Source organism: Galleria mellonella, unplaced genomic scaffold (genome assembly GCF_026898425.1).
Source record: "Galleria mellonella isolate WM207_F2 unplaced genomic scaffold, CSIRO_AGI_GalMel_v1 utg625, whole genome shotgun sequence".
In the NCBI taxonomy this organism is placed as follows: Eukaryota; Metazoa; Arthropoda; class Insecta; order Lepidoptera; family Pyralidae; genus Galleria; species Galleria mellonella.
This window is the reverse complement of record NW_026442129.1, coordinates 599,257-608,248: the sequence shown is the minus strand read 5'-3', so window position 1 is coordinate 608,248 and position 8,992 is coordinate 599,257. Positions and strand designations below refer to the sequence as shown.

The following is an 8,992-nucleotide window of genomic DNA, read 5'->3' as shown; positions in this document are numbered from 1 at the left end:
GTAAACTACAAAGGATGGCATTAGGTATTGAAATTATAAAGTATGGAAACATGTTTTAGTATTCAGGAATAGCAATGTATATGTAGGGTACTATGGGTCACCACAGTGAATTGGGATGCTCTATACAAGCTTGGTTGCTATTTCGAGTCATATAAAAAATGTTTATAAGTACAGGAGTTTCCAAAGTGAATAAAATACCATTGAATTGCACTAAATAATTATAATTGTCAGTGATCTCCCCATATATACTCCATCATCACGACCAAACCGTGGGATGTGAAGTGACAGGCTATACAACAATATACTAACAGACATTATAATGAAACTTTACAGCTATGTATTAGAAAGCGAAGATAAATTTCGAGTCAAAATTTCAGATATGGATAATTAAAGGATATTAATAATATCACTATACATGTCCTGAATAGAGAATTGACAGAACTTTAGTAGAGCCATTATAAATTTTGAAGTAAAAATAGACATTTGTTTTGTAAGGCCTCCAAACAATGAGAATTTGAGATTAAAGAAAACACATCAAATATTTGTACTTTTGATTATACATTGGTAACACTGCCATCAACTTCCTATCCCATTACAGACATAATTCAAACATCCACAACACAAAATACAATGCAAATCAAAATATAATAGACTGAACATATATTCTATGAATCTTTGTGTTTACTATAAAATTCATCTAAATATTTTTTATAGGCCGTTTGATTGGGCCACAGGTAGGAGGCTTGCTGATTTAACGGACTCTGCGTGTTCGGCTCTGCCAGCAAGCTCTGTATAGAGAGTAACACAGTACGTACGTCGTATAGAGCCGTCCATTTATCCTTTAATATGTCTAAACATATTAGGCCACACGTGTCAACATTAGGGTGGAAGCAAGGAGTCAAGAATTTCACTACGGGTGGGGCGTACGGGTACGAATTCGGAAACTCCAAGGATAATTTGTATTTGTGGCCGGCGTATACAGTGTCTTGGGGGCCGCTGATCGTTCCAATCCATTTGAATAGGTTCTCCGATTCGGGAAATGCTGAAATCCCTTTGTCTGCGCATCGCATGAGCTCCATCAACTCTTTTTGCAGCCTACGAACAAAGAAATAATGGAATTTAACAAAAAATCAGATAGTGGAGGCAAAATTTTTGTGTTAAACATTTTACTTACCGTTTACTCACAGCATGATTATCTTTTAATTTTATCGTATCTTCGTTCTGCTTCGCTGGATTTGAAGACGACGCATAATGTGGGTTGATATTCTGAGCCATTATACGATGAAAAATCTAAATTATTATATGCCAACAGTTTTCTGTTGTATTTTATGGGCGACTTCCTGTTAATTTTAAAAAGCTCAAATTTTATTGGATATTGAACATATTTGACAGCAGAACGTAATGGCGGCATCTATAGACAAAACACGTCTGTTAAGTATACAACCATAGATATAGATTATTCAATAACAATGTAAATGTTATTAAATTATTTTAATTTAACTAAAAATAATTGAAATAAATTCAAATACAATAACTATATGCCTATTTTTTTAGATTTTAGACTGCCTAGTAATAAAATTATTAATATTACACAGAAAAAAATATTATAAAAACTAAAAGGTTTGTATTTACTTTACAAGTTTTCAATTACTTTTTTCTGTACCAAAATCAAAATATTGAATAATATTTTGCAGCGTGATTAATAATTTGCTAACTTAAGAACTTTTTTAAATTAATTAATTGACTTTACTATTCTTTGATGCCGTGTGGTTTCAGCATAAAAAGGGCCACCCCTTTTTTTCTCGTGAGTCGTGAGTGAGAAGCGATTAAGGAAAATAATGGTCGAGGGTAGAGCAACAACGTCCCTCTTCAAACATTACCAGTCTAACTGCGGTTGCCAACCCACCTGTCCAGTGTAGTAATTACTGGCCTACCTACCTACCTACCTTTCTTACGGAAGCTTATGTTCAGCAGTAGACAGCGGCTGATATGATGACAATGACTACCCTCTAGCACAGATAATATAATACTATACTAGCCACTAGTAAGTTTCAATACAAACGCTCTCAAATGTTACTTACCCTACTAATTGTAAAATGTCTTTCTGTATTTTTTTTTTTTGTAAAAAAATTAATTTATTATTTTTAAATAATTGAGTATGAAAGAAATACTATTGAAGTGCCAAATCATCATACGACCTGCCATAAGGTAAACGGTTATCATAGTTCATGGTAACCTGTAACATCAAGTACATTGTGCGTGATTTTTATATGACCCATTTCAATTCTTATTTCTTTCGATTTACTATTTTCATTTTGTGTTGTGGTCAAATAATTTTATCAAGGTTTGATTAGTGACTACCATTTTTGTATTTGAACTAAAAATACCTTGCTTTTTCATATTATATTTGATGAAAATTGGTAATAGTTATATACAAACATGAGCAATAGGTACATTACAAAATAGACGTCCATAGTATTCCTGACGTGTTGCCTTTTTTGAATGCTATGGTAAAATGTCTTCGTACCTTGTAATTTAAAATAGCTTGGTTTTTTATGCAACTTAGAATGGCAAACAAACTGACGGCCCACCTGATGGAAAATGGTAACTGTCCCCTATAGACATGAGCAGTACCATAGACATAACAGAGTATACTGTTTCGTCCATAATATTCCCCATGCGTTGTCATTCCTGAGGACTCTGGTATTATTCCTCCGTACCCAGTAAATTCACGCCATATCCCAACCTTCAAACCGACTTCTTCAACTTCAAGCCATGCAAACACAACTGCTTTACGGTTGAAATACGAATGGGACAGTGGTACCTAAGCAATCAACTTTTGTACAAAGTTTCCCTCTGGTAAAAGCTTCGTAAGCACAAGCTATTTTATAAGAAAACGTGAGTAGAACACAACTACCCAAACAGATGACTGGTATTTAAAATAACTTTCTGATAATTAATTTCCAACAATCAATCTCTTAGTAACAAGGTTTTTGAGATGAATGAATATTCTTATAATTAAGTGGATAGACTTAAATTAAGTAACTATTTTCATCAAAAAAAAAAAAAAAAAAAAAAAAAAAAAAAAAAATCATCATCAACTATTAACTGTCCACTGCTGAACAGTCCTTTCCTCTATTAGGGGGTTTTGTAGTTTACTTAAATTAACTACAACTGGTAATAATTTGTTGTAAGATCCATCACTAGTGTATATGGGACATCACTAGAGGTGGACACGGATTGGTTGATTAAATAGTATTGTATAATAATGGCTGTCTGAGTAATGAATAAAGGATCTGCAATAATTAAATAAACCGTCTATTATTAAAAGACTATAAAAATATAACATAATTCTTTTTATTATTATTATTTAGAATAAAAAATTTAACAATCAGATTTCTATGTTAAGAAGTAAGTCTAGTATTCTTAATGTTCGTTAATTTTGATAATGTCCAAGTATTATGTCATATTTTATAATTACCAATTGCAAAATGTAAAAATGTAACGAGAGATATTCCACTTTCACTTTCTTTGGTGAATTTTGTGTTCATTAGAGCGTGAAATTAGAGACCAGCGAGGCGATGTTACGGAAAAAGAAAGATTACAGTAGTCTATTTAAGATCAATCTGTTTGTAATTATGGTTAGTACAGATTACGGTTTGAATTGAAGTGAACTAGCATTAAGCAATAATTTAAGTCACCAAAAATGTTTTTCAAGGTAAGTGATTTTAGATAAGCAATTATGTTTTGCGTTATTTATATATTGTTTTTATTCTTATTTCTATTAATAAAGAAACTTCTATGGAAATAAACTTAGTATAATAAACGAACGTAGAGGTATAAAGTCGTTATTTATTATTTGTTTTTATTTAGAATATAGATTAAATAGGGTCTATGTAAGGACATAGACTAAGGATAGCAACAGCACAGATTAATGGCAAAGCACCACATAATAGTGTATCTGTCAGAAATCAATACAAACTGCCACAGCATTAAAATGAAGTATACTAAGCATTAGGAATTAACTTTCTAAGAATAATCTTGTTCTTAGATTAAAAGGTAGACCTAAACTCACATATTTACATACACATTTACTCTAATACAAATACAGGGACGAATTTAGGGTACATAAATACATTAATAGGCAATTTTTTATAAGAGCATTGTGACGTCATAAAAATGCTCTGCTTGTGAAGTAAAGCGTCAATTAAGTAAAAAGTTATTATGCTGCCCCTGAAAATTTGTTTTTTTTTAATTTGTAGGTATTTAGTTTTTAATTATAAATTTATATGCAAGGTATTCTATTATTTAAATAATCAAACGGAAATTCCAGAATTATTTAATTGTTTCTGAAAATTGGCAGATAATAACATTGTTGACATACATTTTTTATGAACAACCAACTGACATCATTTTAAATTCCGAGGAAGAAAGGATTATTAATTATTTATATATTAAACTTTAATGCACAGTGAAACTGTACATATAGCGGACATAATATCGGATTGTCTTCTCTACCAGTTAACCATTGGGCAAACTGAGAAATAAGTAGGCAGTGTATTATTGAATTGAAGGAATATAATAATGGGATACAATAATAATAATGCCGATTAGTAGTTCAATTGTTACAAATATATTGTCAGAGCGACTTCATCCTGGTGCCAAGTGACTTGACTTCGCTAGCGTATACTAATAATGTAGTCGAAGTTACTATTTTATATTAAACAATAACAAAATTTTACCTTTGGGAGTGGTCAATTGTTAGTAATGCAGTCTAATAAATTTATTGCTAGCAATAAATCCTTATTGGCTAAGGAAACTATAGTTTTTGTTTTATTAATTTGTCACAATAAACCAATTGGACTGCTTTCATCTTCACTTATAATCTCTCACTGGTGCCTTACCAGTACATACCGATAGTGCACCGGATTACCAATTAAGATTACCAAAAGAGATATTTTTTAGGGGGATTTGTAAATAATTGGAATAGTTTTAGAGGTTTTTGGCATGGAGGTAGGCAGGCACTAAAGAGTTGGAACTCAGTGCCGTAAAAACTATAAAAAAAAACTTATTAATCTGTGTGTCAAAAGTCGTATTCTTTTCTGTTGCGTCGTCTTTTCATGTTTGTTTATAATCCTTATTGATAAAATTGAATTTATTTCAAAATATTGTTATTGTGGAATTAAACAATAGTAAATAGTCACCAAAATGTTTTTAGTTTACTTTGAAAATACTTTGGTACCAAACATCAAGAGCACAGATGTGGCGTCATTGAAATTTGAGATTTCACAACGTTATGATATTTCTCCACAAGACTTGTTCGTGACTGTTAACGGGAGGACTCATTCCTGCGATTTGGAGTTTACCACCCTCGATAATGTGGTTAGAGTGTGCACCAAACTCGTTGGAGGCAAAGGCGGTTTTGGGTCCATGTTGCGAGCCATTGGTGCGCAAATAGAGAAGACTACAAATCGCGAAGCTTGTAGGGATCTGTCTGGTCGACGACTGCGGGATATAAACGAAGAGAAACGTTTGAGAAAATGGCTAGAAGGTCAAGAGGATCGCGAACGCGAGGCAGCCGAGCGTAAACAAAAGAAGTTGGAGCGATTAATTGCTGAACCAAAAATCGATGTGAACTTGAGTCCTATGTATGAGAAAGAGCGTCAGGATCTTCCGGAGCGGGTGAGTGCAGCTGTAGATGCTGGCTGGGAGGCTGCTGGGACTTCGAGTTCAGGTGGGACAAAACGGAAGGCAGAACATGATAAACCTATAGGAAAGAAAAAAGCTAAATTGTGGATAGATGCAGAGTTGTCAGATTGTTCTTCATTGAGTGAGGATGAGGAGGACGAGCCAACCTGCAGAGCTCAAACTGTCTCAACGGATAGTGGGAATGAGTCTGATCACATTTCTGATGGAAGCAGTAAAGTGTGATGTGTATTGCCTATAAATTGGACTGAATGAATGAATTACTAATGTATTTCTCATTGAGAGATTGTTTATAGAAATTATGTATAATTTAATTGCAGGTATAAATGTTATGTATATATGTTTTTTATAAAATTGTATAGACATAAGTAGTATTCATCTGAAATATAATAAATGTATCTAGAAGATAAGGAAAAAAATGTTTTATTTCTCCACTCTATTATCTTGGGAACCTTATCAACTGTTTAACCCCCCCAGGTTTTGCCAATAGTTACTAGGTACATGGTTTGGCAACTGCACTTGGACTTTGGTGATATTATAAGAGGGACGCTACAGCTTATTCCTCAATCATTAAATTTCCTTAGTTTCTTTTACAATACCCACAGGAAAGGAAGGGGTTGTTCCTGCTATGCCAAGACAGATTACTGAAGCCTATGGATACTTGCTCCATATTTGAGTAACACTAATGTATTACCTTAGTTTTTTATATTTAGGATATTGTAAGAAGCAAAAAAAATTATCTAATTAAATTAATAACATATACTAATAAAATATTTAATCAGTTATTTTTTTTAAATTAAGAAATTAAAAATTCTTTCATCTTATAGATAAAAAGCTACACTATTAGCTGTTTTATTTTCATTATCTTTATGAAGCTGGTGCTATGAGATAAGGAGAGATTCATGTGGGACCTTTAACTTCTCTTCTCTCCTTTGATCTTCTTGTGTAGTGATTAACGATTTTCACAAAATCTGGTATGAGTAATAACTTATATCAGATTTTGTGAAATTATATTACCTAATATTACCAGGATATTCCCCAGTAATATCAACCGTTAACTGTCTACTGTTAAACATAGACTTCCTCATTATTGTTTGCCACTAGTCGCCACGTCTGGCATGCGGGCTGCCAACTGCAGTTTGGCTTTTGGTTATATTTTAAGAGGTACGCTGCTGTACATCCCTCAACTATCAAGTTTCCTTAGTTCCCTCCTACGACACCTACGGGAAAAGAAGGGGTGGCCCATCCTATGTTGGGACCACATGGCGAATAATGCGTATCACTGGTACAACAGATAATGTGGTACCTTCTTATTTACAGAGCAGTACATGGGGCGTGATAATGTTGTTATCACTATTAGTGCTGGTGGCGGCCAGGCCTCAGGAGTTCGATGACGAGGACGAAGGGAACCAGGCTAGTGACAGAAAAGGTAAACATGTTTGTACTTATATAATTTATTATGTGTATAGGTTTTGTAAACAATTTCCAAACGGAGCAGAAACTCAATTTACTTCTTTATATCTTTTGATTGTATATTACGCAATATCTTCGCATATTCTAAATTGATTTTGATAATTACTTTTTTTTTATACAACTTAGAATGGCAAACAAGCTGACGGCCCACCTGATGGAAAGTGGTAACCGTCGCCTATAGACATGAACAGTACCATGGACATAAAGTATACTATTTCGCCCATAATACCCCCCATGCGTTGCCATTCCTGAGGACTCAGGTGTTTTTTCTCTGTATCCAGTTAATCCCACCCTTCAAACCGAAACACAGCCATGCAAACACAACTGCTTCACGGTTGAAACACGAATGGGACAGAGGTACCCAAGCAATCGATAATAATATACGATATCGATAATAAGCGGTTAAATAAAAGAAAAAAAATGTATATGTTCTCGAGCTCGATTTTTTTTGTATGAAAAAAAATAAAATAAAAAATATTCTGTCGGTAAAATCTGTCTTTTGCTTTAGTTAAATTTTAGACGAGCGTCATTTTTATGTGCCTTTCGTTATTTCAGATGACGTGGCTCGAGTTCAAATAAAGGTATACCGGGGCCCCACAAAGAACGATGGTTACGCGCCATGGGGTTTCTGGGTCAAGCAGCCGTCTGATGATGAATAAAAATAGATGTAGTATTTAATTTAGTGATAGAAATAAAATAAGGTTGGAAGACACCCATGGACACTATCATAGATAAACCTGACTTCTTCCTCTCCCATTTCTCACTGGTACCTCACCAGCGTATACCAAACACAGGTGGAGTTACTGTTTTAACTCTATTACAAAAAGAGTACAGGCAAAATTCAGTTTTTTTAGATACATTAGTTATATATATATTACAGAAAATCAATTTTTAACCGACTTCAAAAAGGAGATTTTCAATTCGTTTGTTTTTTTTTATTGTTATTATTTTATTGTTTGTATTAATTAAACCGATTTGGAAAATTCCTTTTTTATCTGAAAGGATGTACTTACAGATTGGTCCCGTAGAAATTTTATCAAACTTATAAAAGTTTTGTTTTTACATCAAAATAACTGATTACGTCACAATTGTAGTCGATTTTCTCTTGTGGGACACAATCTTTATGATTTTTGTCTATGTTTCTCCCAGGAATTCCTAGTGGTATAAGCGTATAACCTGTTCCCTCCCCTACCGGTGTCCTTGGATAGTAAATATATATATATATATATATATATATATATATATATATATATATATATATATATATATATATATATATATATATATATATATATATATATATATATATATATAAGTTTTGCGTTTATTACATATGTTAGAGTTAAAAAACCAAAGACTATCTCGCTAGTTACTAACTGTCTAATTATAATATTTTTTTATCGATTACTTAACTTGTTTTAAAACTATATTTTTTAAAAATAAATATACATTTAAATAATTTAATCACTTTGTTTTTTTTTTTTATATAATTAAGGTGGCAAACAAGCATACGGCCATACGGCCCACCTAATGGTAAGCGGTTACAGTAGTCTATGAACGCCTGCAATACCAGAAGTAGTGCAGGCGTTCATAGACATTTTTTTTATAGAACTTAAAATGGCAAACAAGCTGACGGCCCACCTGATGGAAAGTGGTAACCGTCGCCTGTAGACATGAGCAGTACCATGGACATAATAGAGTATACTGTTTCGCTCATGATATCCCCCATGCGTTCCATTCCTGAGGACTCGGGTGTTATTCCTCTGTACCCAGTAAATTCACGCCATACATATAGTTAACGCGCGTTGCCAAC

General features: G+C 33.2%; 2 protein-coding genes across 2 annotated transcripts; one reads left to right on the top strand and one right to left on the bottom strand.

Moving 5' to 3' along the window:
• Positions 1–205: 205 nt before the first annotated feature.
• LOC113511038 (ubiquitin-conjugating enzyme E2 C) lies at positions 206–1,413 on the bottom strand. The gene is made up of 2 exons (XM_026894603.3): positions 1,175–1,413; positions 206–1,095 (listed from the first exon to the last, which is right to left on the bottom strand). Exons 1-2 carry the CDS (start codon positions 1,273–1,275, stop codon positions 666–668), a joined length of 531 nt encoding a protein of 176 aa, XP_026750404.1. The 5' UTR covers positions 1,276–1,413; the 3' UTR covers positions 206–665.
• Positions 1,414–5,065: 3,652 nt separating this feature from the next.
• On the top strand, positions 5,066–6,125 carry LOC113513632 (replication stress response regulator SDE2). Its single transcript, XM_026897621.3, has one exon. The coding sequence runs from the start codon at positions 5,209–5,211 to the stop codon at positions 5,929–5,931; it is 723 nt and encodes a 240-aa protein (XP_026753422.2). The 5' UTR covers positions 5,066–5,208; the 3' UTR covers positions 5,932–6,125.
• Positions 6,126–8,992: the final 2,867 nt, after the last annotated feature.

Bases quoted from the DNA above. Each gene is read 5' to 3' on its own strand.
- LOC113511038 (XM_026894603.3), bottom strand. From the start codon at position 1,275: ATGGCTCAGAATATCAACCCACATTATGCGTCGTCTTCAAATCCAGCG. The intron at 1,096-1,174 runs GTAAGTAAAATG...CTTTGTTCGTAG, and splicing joins AATCATGCTGTGAGTAAACG to GCTGCAAAAAGAGTTGATGG.
- LOC113513632 (XM_026897621.3), top strand. From the start codon at position 5,209: ATGTTTTTAGTTTACTTTGAAAATACTTTGGTACCAAACATCAAGAGC.